The 15,049-nt window shown below is 43.2% G+C and overlaps 1 protein-coding gene across 5 annotated transcripts in view; it reads left to right on the forward strand.

Annotated features, from left to right (window-relative positions):
- FEN1 (flap structure-specific endonuclease 1) overlaps positions 1–13,157 on the forward strand; it is a 27,978-nt gene extending 14,821 nt beyond the window's left edge. For 4 of the 5 annotated variants that reach the window (XM_077287947.1, XM_077287949.1, XM_077287950.1 and 1 more), the window contains exon 2: positions 11,745–13,157. In XM_077287947.1, the coding sequence (XP_077144062.1) occupies positions 11,786–12,934 (1,149 nt within the window). In that variant the 5' untranslated portion in view covers positions 11,745–11,785 and the 3' untranslated portion in view covers positions 12,935–13,157. The remainder of the gene's footprint in view (positions 1–11,744) is intronic. The other variant, XM_077287946.1, reaches the window with a different exon arrangement.
- The last annotated feature ends 1,892 nt before the right edge of the window (positions 13,158–15,049 follow it).

Here is a 15,049-nt window from a genome sequence, read left to right on the forward strand (position 1 = left end):
GGTGTCATGTTGCATTTGCAGAGCCCCTGATGTACCTAAACAGTAGAAACCCCCCACAAGTGACCCCATATTGGAAACTAGACCCCCCACGGAACTTATCTAGATGTGTTGTGAGAACTTTGAACCCCCAAGTGCTTCACTACAGTTTATAACGCAGAGCCGCGAAAATAAAAAATATATTTTTTTCCACGAAAATTATATTTTAGCCCCCATGTTTTTATTTTCCCAAGGATAAGGCTGGTTTCACACTTGCGTTTTTTTTAAAAACGCATGTGTGAAAAAACGCATGTAATCGCGGTAAAACGCATGCGTTTTTTTAGTCGATGCGTTTTTATAGAAAAACACAAGAAAACAAGAAAAAACCAAAAAACCCTAACCCTACCCCTAACCCTACCCCTACCCCTAACCTGAAATACGTGGCACTGAAATACGTGGCACTGAAATACGTTTATATACGTATATACGTATATACATATATAAGTGCCACGATATTTCAGTGGCCACGTATATAAGTGCCACGTATATAAGTGCCACGTATATAAGTGCCACGTATTTCATGTACATGCCACGATATTTAAGTGCCACGTATATAAGTGCCACGTATATAAGTGCCACGTATTTAAGTGCCACGTATTTAAGTGCCACGTATTTAAGTGCCACGTATTTAAGTGCCACGTATTTAAGTGCCACGTATTTCACGTAAATGCCACGATATTTCAGTGCCACGTATTTCACTGAAATACCGTGGCACTTAAATACGTGGCACTGAAATATCGTGGCACTGAAATATCGTGGCACTGAAATATCGTGGCACTGAAATATCGTGGCACTGAAATACGTGGCACTGAAATACGTGGCACTGAAATACGTGGCACTATGACTGTCAGAAAATGTTCATTAAACGGTTAGGGATGAGTTTAGGGGTAGGGTTAGGGTTAGGGTTTGGATCCCTTTATCACCTTGATGGTGGTGGGTGACTTTTCAGTGTGTTCTGTTTTTTTTCTATAAAAACGCATGCGTTTTTAACGCAAACAAACGCGTTGAGATCGGACGCCATGTCGCGTTTGGAGAGCCCCTGATGTGCCTAAACAGTGAAAACTCCCCAATTCTAACTGAAACCCTAACCCCAACCCTAACCCTAGTCCTAACCCTAGCGCTACTTTCACACTAGCGTTTTTTTGCATACGTCGCAATGCGTCGTTTTGGCGAAAAAACGCATCCTGCAAAGTCATCTGCAGGATGCGTTTTTTCCCCATAGACTAACATTAGCGACGTATTGACACACGTCGCAAGCGTCGTGCGACGGTTGCGTCGTGTTGTGGCGGACAGCCGGCAGCAACAAACGTTACATGTAACTTTTTTTGTGCCGACGGTCCACCATTTCCGACCGCGCATGTGCGACTGGAACTCCGCCCCCACCTCCCCGCACCTCACAATGGGGCAGCGGATGCGTGGAAAAACAGCATCCGCTGCCCCCGTTGTGCGGCGCTTGCACAGTATGCGTCGGTATGTCGGGCCGACGCAGCACGACGGCCCCATACCGACGCTAGTGTGAAAGTAGCCTAACGGGAAAATGGAAATAAATATATTTTTTAAAATTTTATTATTTTTCCTAACTAAGGGGGTGATGAAGGGGGATTTGATTTACTTATATAGCGTTTTTTGGGCGGATTTTTATGGTTGGCAGCCGTCACACACTAAAAGACGCTTTTTATTGCAAACAATAGTTTTTGCATCACCACATTTTGAGAGCTATAATTTTTCCATATTTTGGTCCACAGAGTCATGTGAGATCTTGTTTTTTGCGGGACGAGTTGACGTTTTTGCTGGTACCATTTTCGGGTACATGACACTTTTTGATCGCTTTTTATTCCGATTTTTGGGAGGCGGAATGAACAAAAACCAGCAATTCCTGAAATTCTTTTAGGGGGGGCGTTTATACCGTTCCGCGTTTGGTAAAAAGGATAAAGCAGTTTTATTCTTCGGGTCAGTACGATTACAGCGATAACTCATTTATATAATTTTTTTATGTTTTGGCGCTTTTACACAATAAAAACTATTTTATATAAAAAATAATTGTTTTTGCATCGCTTTATTCTGAGAGCTATAACTTTTTTATTTTTCTGCTGATGATGCTGTATGGCGGCTTTTTTTTTGCGGGACAAGATGACGTTTTCAGCGGTACCATGGTTATTTATATCCGTCTTTTTGATCGCGTGTTATTCCACTTTTTGTTTGGCGGTATGAGAATAAAGCGTTGTTTTTTGCCTCGTTTTTTTTTTTTTTTTTTTACGGTGTTCACTGAAGGGGTTAACTAGTGATATAGTTTTATAGGTGGGGTTGTTACGGACGCGGCGATACTAAATATGTGTACTTTTATTGTGTGGTGTTTTTTTTATTTAGATAAAGAAATGTATTTATGGGAATATATTTATTTTTTTTTTCTTTATTTAGGAATTTTTTTTTTTTTTTTTTTTTTACACATTTGGAAAAATTTTTTTTTTACTTTGTCCCAGGAGGGGACATCACAGATCGGTGATCAGACCGTGTGCATAGCACTCGGTCTGATCACCGATGTGACAGGCACGTAACAGAGGCTTGCCGGCGCCTGCTATGAGGATTCTCAGCAGACGCCGGCAAGCAGGGTCATCTTATGACCCGGAAGGAGTCCCGCGGCCATCTTGGATCCGGGGACTCCTTCCAGGTCACCGGAGCAGCGCGATCTCATCGCGCTGCTCCGGTGGGAGAGCGCAGGGAGCCCCCGTCCCTGCGCGATCCCCCTCTATGCCGCTGTCACTATTGACAGCGGCATCAGAGGGGTTAAATGCCCGCGATCGGCGACAGCGCCGATCGTGGGCATTGCTGCGGGGTGTCAGCTGTCATATACAGCTGACACCCGCACCCGATCACCGCGGCGCTCAGCGTGAGACCGCGGTGATCGGGGCGCCGTACTAGTACTGCGGCTGGCACTAATGCAGTGCCGGCAGCGCCGTACTAGTACGGCGCATGTCACGAAGGGGTTAAGCTCATAGTCTTGCAGAACCTTTTCCACCAAGACCTGGAAAAACTCACTGGTGTGTTGAGCTTTGGTGTCTTTTACTGCCAATGTCTTGGTAACTATTTCATTTTTGTCACAAACAAATCGGACATTGATGGCAAAATAGTTCACTCTGTGACGTGTGCAGGCATCCATTTTAAGAAACAGAAAGCATCCCTTGAGAGTTTTTTTAAGTTCTTCCTTTTGTTTAAAAGCTTCTTCGATTACTAATTTTCTAATACTCTCTCTCTCCAGAGAAACACCAAGCTTGCGGGCCATTTCACCATTCAGACACATAAAAGCTGGTCGTGAAAATAATGAAATAGGCACACTGTCCTTTACAACAAGCTCTATGATCTGTTTTTTAAATGTATCTACTGTAATTGTCACAGTAACTTTGTCACTGACAAAATATCTTGCAACTGATGGCTGCAAAGTTCTCTGCTCCTTTGTTTAGCTGGAAGAGCTGGGCACTGGTTCATTGGTTTGGATGCAGTCTTTCTCATCCACTGCTTTCAGTACTTCTGGATGAAAGCGCCGTAAATGTCTCTTTAGATTAGAAGCTCTGGTAGGAGCATTTTTATCTTTGCCTGAATATGCACTGATCTTGGCTTCACAGCATTTGTTTTCGTCTGGATCATTTGTCATACACTGACAGACATAATGTTTTCTATCTTGAGTGATGGTGAAATGTTCAAATACAGCTGATTTAATGTGACGCTTCTTTGACATTTTCAGGTTTTTAATTCTGCATTCACAATCCAAATGACAATTGTTTTTCCTAAAAACAATTGTACAAAATTATTGCCAGGTCGTACAACTGATATAGTGGTCAGTAATACTGTTATTCCTCATGTACTCACAGTTAACTGATGCAAAGTTTGTTGAAAGGATAATACTTCTTACAGTCTTCCTCTTCTGAGTAGCAGCTGTGACATGCTTGGAAGACGCACACCTAGTAAACATCTAGTCTAGAGGAGGAGCTTTACTACTAAGGCCATATTCACACTTTGCGGTTTTTACCGCGGAACCGCGGCGATTTTGATGCTGCGGGTCCGCAGCAGTTTCCATAGCGTTTCCATTTACATGTAAACCCTATGGAAACCGCAAACCGCTGTGCACATGCTGCGGGAAAAACCGCGCAGAAACGCAGCGGTTTAAAACCCGCAGCATGTCACTTCTTTGTGCAGAATCGCTGCGATTCTGCAACCATAGGAATGCATTGAACCGCTTGCTTCCCGCATGGGGCTGTGCCCACGTTGCGGGAAGTAAGCGGTTAATGTGCGGGTGGTACCCGGGGTGGAGGAGAGGAGACTCTCCTCCAGGCCCTGGGAACCATATTTGGGGTAAAAAAAAGAATACAAATAAAAAATCATGTTATACTCAGCGCTGCACGCGGCTGTCCGGTCACAGTTGCTGTGCGAACAGGACCTGCGGTGACGTCGCGGTCACATGACCATGATGACGCCCGGGTCACATGACCGTGACGTCACGAAGGTCCTTCTCGGCACAGCATCTTTGGAACCGGAGCGCCGCATGCAGCGCCCAGGAGATCCGGACATCGGAGGGTGAGTATATAACCAATTTTTATTATTTTTAACATTACTATTGATGCTGCATATGCAGCATCAATAGTATAGGAGTAATCCCGCAGCGGAAACCGCAAAACAAACCGCGATAAATCTGCAGGGATAACCGCAGCGGTTTTGCCCTGCAGATTTATCAATTCCGCTGCGGGAGAACCCGCAGAGGGATGCCGCAAAGTGTGAACATGGCCTAAGAATTTGCAACACATTTTCACTTTCAGTTTCATACATTGGAAGTAGGGGGGTTGGGGCAGCATGAGGTTAACCAAGTTTAAGATTAGATAAGGGCAGTGGAGAACAGTGACACACAAGAAGTAAAGGTACCGTCACAGTAAGCGACGCTGCAGCGATATAGACAACGATGCCGATCGCTGCAGCGTCGCTGTTTCGTCGTGTGGTCGCTGGAGAGCTGTCACACAGACAGCTCTCCAGCGACCAACGATGCTGAAGTCCCCCGGGTAACCAGGGTAAACATCGGGTTACTAAGCGCAGGGCCGCGCTTAGTAACCCGATGTTTACCCTGGTTACCAGTGTAAATGTAAAAATAACCAAACACTACATACTTACATTCCGGTGTCTGTCGGGTCCCCCGGCGTCCGCTTCCCTGCACTGTGTAAGCGCCGGCCGGCCGTGAAGACATCGCTGAAGACATCGCTGAATCCGCGCCACACACACCGATTCAGCGGGTGATCCAGCGACGAAATAAGGTGCTGGCCTTCTAGCTCCGACCAACGATGTCACAGCAGGATCCTGATCGCTGCTGCGTGTCAAACACAACGATATCGCTATCCAGGACGCTGCAACGTCACGGATCGTTATCGTTGTTAAGTTGTGCAGTGTGAAGGTACCTTAAGAAATGTCTCTTATCTCCAGCAGAACTGCTTATCACTGTTGTTCATAGTTTGATAGAACATATATATTTGAGTAACATTTATAAAATTCATATGAAAGTTCAATTATGAAATATTAATCCTTTTTTTTTTTTTTTTTTAAAAGCTGGAGTCGGTACATTTCTACCGACTCCGACCAAAACTAACTCCGACTGCACGACTCCGACTCCACAGCCCTGTGGTTTACATACAGTAAACCATCTCATATTTTACTTTACTTTTATTACATATTCCTCTTTTCTAATGTAACAAGTGTCTCTGTGTAAAATTTGGGGTCTCTAGCTAATAATGGATAGGTGTCAGAATTGACGCCTCTCCATTATTAACCTGGCTTAATGTCACCGTACAATAGCAAGGTGACATTAACCCTTCATTACCCCATATCCCACCGCTACACGGGAGTGGGAAGAGAGTGGCCAAGTGCCAGAATAGGCGCATCGTACAGATGTGCCTTTTCTGGGGTGGCTGGGGCAGATGTTTTTAGCCAGGGGGGTCCTATAACCATGGTCCCTCTCTAGGCTATTAATATCTGCCCTCAGTCACTGGCTTTCCCACTCTGGCGGAGAAAATTGCGCGGGAGCCCACGCCAATTTTTTCCGGGATTTAACCCTTTAACCCCTTAATCCCATATGACGTACTATCCCGTCAAGGTGACCTGGGACTTAATTCCCAGTGACGGGATAGTACGTCATAGCCGATCGGCCGCGCTCACGGGGGGAGCGCGGCCGGGTGTCAGCTGCCTATCGCAGCTGACATCCGGCACTATGTGCCAGGAGTGGTCACAGACCGCCCCCGGCACACCGCGATCAAACATGATCGCGGTGTACCGGAGGTACAGGGAAGTATCGCGCAGGGAGGGGGCTCCCTGCGGGCTTCCCTGAGACGATCGGTACAAGGGAATGTACTCACCTTGTACCGAGCGTCTCCTCCCTGCAGGCCCCGGATCCAAAATGGCCGCGGGGCTACATCCGGGTCCTGCAGGGAGTACTTCCGGGTCCGGAGCAGGCTGCAGATGAAAGCTGCAGCCTGCAGCGATGTGAGTGAGAGCGCCGATCTGATAGAGTGCTGTGCACACTATCAGATCGGCGATCTGTGATGTCCCCCCCTGGGACAAAGTAAAAAAGTAAAAAAAAAAATTTCCACATGTGTAAAAAAATAAATAAATAAATAAATAAAAAAATTCCTAAATAAAGAAGAAAAAAAAATATTATTCCCATAAATACATTTCTTTATCTAAAAAAAAACAATAAAAGTACACATATTTAGTATCGCCGCGTCCGTAACGACCCAACCTATAAAACTGTCCCACTAGTTAACCCCTTCAGTGAACACCGTAAGAAAAAAAAAAAACGAGCCAAAAAACAACGCTTTATCATACCGCCGAACAAAAAGTGAAATAACACACGATCAAAAAGATGGATATAAATAACCATGGTACCGCTAAAAACGTCATCTTGTCCTGCAAAAAATGAGCCGCCATATAGCATCATAACCAAAAAAATAAAAAAGTTATAGTCCTCAGAATAAAGCGATGCCAAAATAATTATTTTTTCTATAAAATAGTTTTTATCGTATAAAAGCGCCAAAACATAAAAAAATTATATAAATGAGATATCGTGGTAATCGTACGGACCCGACGAATAAAACTGCTTTATCAATTTTACCAAACGTGGAACGGTATAAACGCCTCCCCCAAAAGAAATTCATGAATAGCTGGTTTTTGGTCATTCTGCCTCAAAAAAATCGGAATAAAAAGTGATCAAAAACTGTCACATGTCCGAAAATGTTACCAATAAAAACGTCAACTCGTCCCGCAAAAAACAAGACCTCACATGACTCTGTGGACCAAAATACGGAAAAATTATAGGTCTCAAAATATGGAGACGCAAAAACTTTTTTGCTATAAAAAGCGTCTTTTAGTGTGTGACAGCTGCCAATCGTAAAAATCCGATATAAAAAACGCTATAAAAGTAAATCAAACCCCCCTTCATCACCCCCTTAGTTAGGGAAAAATAATAAAATTAAAAAAACGTATTTATTTCCATTTTCCCATTAGGGCTAGGGTTAGGGCTAGGGTTAGGGTTGGAGCTAAAGTTAGGGTGGGGCTAAAGTTAGGGTTAGGGTTTGGATTACATTTACGGTTGGGATTAGGGTTGAGATTAGAATTAGGGGTGTGTCAGGGTTAGGGGTGTGGTTAGGGTTGCAGTTGGGATTAGGGCTAGGGGTGTGTTTGGATTAGTTTCAGGTAGAATTGGGGAGTTTCCACTGTTCAGGCACATCAGGGGCTCTCCAAACGCGACATGGCGTCCGATCTCAATTCCAGACAATTCTGCGTTGAAAAAGTAAAACAGTGCTCCTTCCCTTCCGAGCTCTCCCGTGCGCCCAAACAGGGGTTTACCCCAACATATGGGGCATCAGCGTACTCGGGACAAATTGGACAACAACTTTTGGGGTCCAAGTTCTCTTGTTATCTCTGGGAAAATAAAAATTTGGGGGGCTAAAAATCATTTTTGTGGGAAAAAAAGGATTTTTTTATTTTCACAGCACTGCGTTGTAAACTGTAGTGAAACACTTGGGGGTTCAAAGTTCTCACAACACATCTAGATAAGTTCCTTGGGAGGTCTAGTTTCCAATATGGGGTCACTTATGGGGGGTTTATACTCTTTGGGTACATCAGGGGCTCTGCAAATGCAACGTGACGCCTGCAGACCAATCATCTAAGTCTGCATTCCAAATGGCGCTCCTTCCCTTCCGAGCTCTGCCATGCGCCCAAACAGTGGTTCCCCCCCACATATGGGGTATCGGCGTACTCCGGACAAATTGGACAACAACTTTTGGAGTCCAATTTATCCTGTTACCCTTGTGAAAATACAAAACTGGGGGCTAAAAAATCATTTTTCTGAAAAAAATTTTTTATTTTCACGGCTCTGCGTTATAAACTGTAGTGAAACACTTGGGGGTTCAAAGCTCTCAAAACACATCTAGATAAGTTCCTTAAGGGGTCTACTTTCCAAAATGGTGTAATTTGTGGGGGGTTTCAATGTTTAGGCACATCAGGGGCTCTCCAAACGCAACATGGCGTCCCATCTCAATTCCAGTCAATTTTGCATTGAGAAGTCAAATGGCGCTCCTTCCCTTCCGAGCTCTGCAATGCACCCAAACAATGGTTTACACCCACATATGGGGTATCAGCGTACTCAGGACAAATTGCACAACAATTTTTGGGGTCCAATTTCTTCTCTTACCCTTGGGAAAATAAAAAATTGGGGGCGAAAAGATCATTTTTGTGAAAAAATATGATTTTTTATTTTTACGGCTCTGCATTATAAACTTCTGTGAAGCACTTGGTGGGTCAAAGTGCTCACCACACATCTAGATAAGTTCCTTAAGGGGTCTACTTTCCAAAATGGTGTCACTTGTGGGGGGTTTCAATGTTTAGGCATATCAGGGGCTCTCCAAACGCAACATGGTGTCCCATCTCAATTCCAGTCAATTTTGCAATGAAAAGTCAAATGGCGCTCCTTCGCTTCCGAGCTCTGTCATGTGCCCAAAAAGTGGTTTACCCCCACATATGGGGTATCGGCGTACTCAGGACAAATTGTACAACATCTTTTGGGGTCCATTTTCTCCTGTTACCCTTGGTAAAATAAAACAAATTGGAGCTGAAGTAAATTTTGTGTGAAAAAAAGTTAAATGTTCATTTTTATTTAAACATTCCAAAAATTCCTGTGAAACACCTGAAGGGTTAATAAACTTCTTGAATGTGGTTTTGAGCACCTTGAGTGGTGCAGTTTTTAGAATGGTGTCACACTTAGTTATTTTCTATCATATAGACCCCTCAAAATGACTTCAAATGAGATGTGGTCCCTAAAAAAAAAATGGTGTTGTAAAAATGAGAAATTGCTGGTCAACTTTTAACCCTTATAACTCCCTAACAAAAAAAAATTTTGGTTCCAAAATTGTGCTGATGTAAAGTAGACATGTGGGGAATGTTACTTATTAAGTATTTTGTGTGACATATCTCTGTGATTTAAGGGCATAAAAATTCAAAGTTGGAAAATTGTGAAATTTTCAAAATTTTTGCCAAATTTCCATTTTTTTCACAAATAAACACAAGTTATATCGAATAAATTTTACCACTAACATGAAGTACAATATCTCACGAGAAAACAATGTCAGAATCGCCAAGATCCGTTGAAGCGTTCCAGAGTTATAACCTCATAAAGGGACAGTGGTCAGAATTGTAAAAATTGGCCCGGTCATTAACGTGCAAACCACCCTCGGGGCTTAAGGGGTTAATTTCATAGCTAGAGACCCCAAATTTTACAAAGAGACACTTGTTACATTAGTAAAGAGGAATATGTAATAAAAGAAGGGATATGAGATGGTTTACTGTATGTAAACCATGTCTCATATCATGTCGGGTTTGTGAAGGAGACAGGAAAAGCCGGCAATTGAATTACCGGCTTTACTACTATCTAGCGCTGAATTATATATATATATATATATATATATATATATATATATATATATATATATATATATATATATATATATATATATATATATATATATATATATATATATATACTGTATATATGTTTTTTAGAATATTTGATGGATCCATGATATGTCCACTTTTCAAGCCTGCGAGAAAAAAACGCTGTACGGATGACACACGGATAAATTTGTGCATAAAAATCGCATCCTCGCATTGAATACGGAACAGTGTTTTGGGACAATTACTGCGTATTACGGCTGTAAAAAGCCGACCGTATTTCCATACGCTGAGTGTGACGCCGGCCTTAAAGTGGGGTTGTCTCAACACGGGCTTAATCAATTCAAGACCCAGATTTCAATACACTTCCTGCAGCCACGCAGTTCCTACGTCAGCATCGCTGTTGCCGGCAGTAAAGTGACATTGTCACATGCTGGCTGCAGCTCATTTGGGTCCTGGATTGATTAAGCTGGGGTTGTCTGGTTGTGGGCAATCCCTTTTTAGTACCTATGGGGTTGATATATTTACACACATATTTAGGGGAGCAGGGAAATACAATGAGCAAAAACTACCCACTTTTGACACAGTGACAGGTCCTCTTTCAAGTTTTTCCACAACCATGGTAGTGATGACCTAGTTTTAGTGTCTGTCATTAATATCAGATGGTGGGAATGGCACCTCCACTGACCCGCTGTTATCAGCTCTTGCAGCAAGTGAATGTATGCAGTGTATGGGGCAGAACGCCACTGCTCCAGTCCTCATTGCCCAACAACTAATCATGTTTTTATAATTTTCTCAGTATTGTAGAGGTGATGGCATATTCTACTGTGCAATGCTGGGGAAATCCTGAAAACATGGTTTCTTGGGGGCTCTTGAGGACTGAAGTTGGGGAAACCCTAATCTAGATCAGTGTCTATTGAAAAGAATATAGAAAACAATATCATAGTAGTGGACAATCCTTTAATAGAGGAGTGTTTTACAAATGGGACCCGTTTTAATAGTCAGGAGAAGGTGGGGGGGCAGAGGTCTGTAGAAGACGCCAACTACTAGTCACAACCCATGATCAGAATTTTGTTCTAGGGCTTTCTTTAAAAAAAAAAAAAAAAAAATTTGCTGCCAAATTGTGAGGTTGCAGGAGCAGAATGGTGTTTTGTTGGCGGGATCGTTTCCATATTCAGTAGTTTATATTCGAGGAGGCTCCACCATCAGTCATTTCCAGAACAGGAGTGCTATGCAATATATAAGGAAGGCTGCACCAACAAGGGGAGAACCTGTTACTTAATAAATATTCAAGGTTCGACCCCATTAAAGATCATGTGTCAGCACACTGGACCTTTGTTGTTTGGGTGTCTGTGATATGTTACCAAGGTGAAGTCTGGAGCATCCGCACCCACCAAAATTATTCCAATTAGCATTATCGTCTGGGCTTTATGTGCAAGTTTTCAGAATAGAATAAAGTTTCTTTTCTAAAAAGGTGTAATGATCATTGCTTCCATTTGCATCAGCATTCATCTTTGATATTAGTAATGTTTTTCTGTCCCTACAAATAGTATTTAAAAACCTGTGAATGTGCCATTATTTATCTATACTACTCTATGTGCATTTGAATAACAGAAGTATCAGGTTGAATAATTCCACTATTTTTTGCATGATTTGCTGCCTCTACTTTTGCAGTCATTATACAATTACCTTTTATAGCCACTTTCAGTAACGCAGTCTTTCTTGTATTTCAGGCTGACAGTTTAGAAAGTTTTCTATCATCCACTTCTCTGCAATGGGAATTCAAGGCCTGGCTAAGCTGATTGCTGATGTGGCGCCCGGAGCGATAAAAGAGAATGACATAAAGAGCTACTTTGGGCGTAAAGTGGCAGTGGACGCTTCTATGTGCATCTACCAGTTTCTTATCGCTGTGCGGCAGGATGGTAACATGCTTCAGAATGAGGAAGGTGAGACCACCAGTCACTTGATGGGCATGTTCTATCGTACAATCCGTATGGTGGAGCACGGCATCAAGCCCGTTTATGTGTTTGATGGCAAACCACCTCAGCTGAAGTCGGGTGAGCTGGCCAAGCGAAGTGAAAGGAGGGCAGAAGCTGAGAAATTGCTAGAGGCAGCACAAGAAGCAGGCGAAGTGGAAAACATCGAGAAGTTCAATAAGAGGCTCGTAAAGGTGACCAAGCAACACAATGAAGAGTGCAAACAACTTCTTAAATTAATGGGTATTCCTTATGTTGATGCGCCTTGTGAGGCTGAGGCCACGTGTGCTGCTTTGGTAAAAGGTGGAAAAGTGTACGCTGCAGCCACTGAAGATATGGATGCGCTGACTTTCGGCACTCCTCTCCTGCTGCGTCACCTCACTGCTAGTGAGGCCAAAAAGCTGCCGATCCAGGAGTTTCATCTCAGCCGGGCCCTGCAGGATATAGGCATCTCACAAGATCAGTTTATCGACCTCTGTATCCTGCTGGGCAGTGACTACTGTGAGTCCATTCGTGGTATCGGTCCAAAGAGGGCTATTGAACTGATCCGGCAGCACAAAAGTATAGAAGAAATCATGGATAACATTGATTTAAAAAAATACCCCGTGCCCGAGAACTGGCTGCACAAAGAAGCTCGCCAGCTCTTCCTCGAGCCGGAGGTGGTCGATGTAGATAATGTAGAATTGAAGTGGGTAGATCCGGATGAAGAAGGTTTGGTGGCGTTCATGTGTGGAGAAAAGCAATTCAGTGAAGACCGCATACGTAATGGAGCCAAGAAGCTGGCCAAGAACCGTCATGGCAGCACACAGGGTCGACTAGATGACTTTTTCAAGGTGACTGGGTCCATCACCTCTAGCAAAAGGAAGGTAACTGATGTTAAAGGATCTGCTAAGAAAAAGGCAAAAACTGCAAGCACCCCATCTGGGAAGTTCAAGAGGGGAAAATGATGAGATCACGTGGACTGGTTGTAAAAGAGAGATGGGACAGTTTATTAAGTAGTAGTAGAATATGTGTGAATGACAATTATATGTTCTGACGATTGAAATAAAGCAAAAAATATGTATATGTTGTTAGTTTTCTGTCAGCAATGAAATATACAAGGTGTTCTGTATACTGACTGCACTATTCAGTTTTTTATTCTGTTACTAAAGGCGTTTTTCTTAGACTTGATGTTCATTGAACATGCGTTGCCTTCTGATTACTAAATGCTGCAACTGTAATATGACCCAGACATGTAAAAACTCATCTTATGGTTTGCACCTCAGTGGCTAAACTTCTAGTTCCAATTCACTATTAAAAATTACTGCTTCCTGCTGTTCAGTGATTTCAGGCTGTAGAGGACATAGGCGGAGGCTTTCACTTTTAGGCTGTCAGTGAATGAAACTGATAGTTGTCTCCTGAGCAGCTTACAACCCTGCAGTGTCTTATGTCCTGGCATTTGGGCTGTCTCACTGTGTGACTGTTCTGGTGAGCAGCCGAGCTGTAGTATCAGTAGAACTATAAAGCTCAGCATGAGTTCTGCTGTAACACATTCGGCTGTCAGTGCTTTGTCCTGGAGTGTACACTGCTATCACTATTTGTACCTATAGAGATAACGGGGCATTTAAACAAGCACACGGCTGGGGAAAGTAATGCTTGGTGCTTATATGATTTATAACAGCATTTATGTCAGAAGCTGAGGTGGGAGGTGAGCTGTTGTAAAAAAAAATGTCAATGGGCGGGAGAGAGGGCTGACTGTAATAAGAATTGCCTTTCCGGGAATGTACATAATGTGAACACTTGGCCAGGTACATGAGTCTGATCTCCATGGAAACCAGCTGTACACTGTAAAAGCTCTCCTAGGAGAATGACAGCCGATAGAAAAAGCAAGTCATTTGCAAATGTGCTGATTTTCATGCAGTCTAAATTTAACAAGTTGAGTGAACTTCTTTAAGTACGGAATGTTACCTAAACAATGAATTACATCTGTGGGTCTGGAGAGAGAATTTGCTAGCTTATAAAATCCTGTGATTACAGGAGCCTTGGCACTGATTAAAGCATGTGTGGTAGTTCATATTGCTACTCATCTCATGTTTCTCTATCAGGTTTGTGAATGCAGTGACTAGGCTGCGGCTCCTATATCTGTTTTTCATGGCAGATACAAGGAAAACTTAGTTAGTGAAAGAAGCAGGAGACCCGTGAAGGAAAAAATGCTTCCTATCCACCTCTACGTGAAGAAATGGGTGCACTTTTTTTTTTCTTTAAAGGGACCCACAAAACATGAATAGCGCTGTTTTCCACCCTTACACTACCTGTAATACTGTGATACAGGAGCTGCTCCTCACTGCTGCCCCTCCCTTATGGGATGTTATGTAACTCATCAGAGGACGCGCACAGAGCAAGAAGAAATTAATGGTGATGGGCCCAAGTGTACTGCAGTGTCCAGGAACCTGCCCGAGGGGCTGGATAAAATGTCATTGAGGCTCCTTAAAGGGAGTCTATCAGCGCAAAACGTCTGTTCAAACCAAGTACAGGTGCTTCATGGTGGAGCCAAGTGACCCTTCACACCTGTGTGTTGTCTGTCTCCACCCCTCTCTTCTTGATTGACAGCCCTGGCATGATAGACCCAGAACAGTGTGAGGATAGATGGAAACCAGCAGGTGAGAAGATGTATGTAAATGTTGGCCACGCCGTGAGGCACTGAGCGCCTGTATTTGGTGTGAACAGTCCGGGGTAGCTTCTTTGGACGCTACCTGACACCCAGAAGCATCTCACAAGTAGGACAGCAGTTGTAGTGACTGAGAATGGCAGTGATATACAGTTTCCAATGTGAATGTTTATCTGCAAACAGTGTCTCATCTATATTTGTAAATAACATCTGCTGTCAGCAGAGGATCCACACACACAATGGGCGGTCTGCACGTTTTCTCAGCCCCTACATACAGCAGGCTGCACAGTGACAATGATGTAACATAGTGATAGTCCGCAGCTTTCTCTTCACTGTCCCCCTGCCTCTGAGATTTTCCAACATCCTGAAGACCTTCTATAATGGTTTATATATCAATTTCTTCTGTGATCTGACC

Source organism: Ranitomeya variabilis, chromosome 2 (assembly GCF_051348905.1).
Source record: "Ranitomeya variabilis isolate aRanVar5 chromosome 2, aRanVar5.hap1, whole genome shotgun sequence".
Taxonomy (NCBI): Eukaryota; Metazoa; Chordata; class Amphibia; order Anura; family Dendrobatidae; genus Ranitomeya; species Ranitomeya variabilis.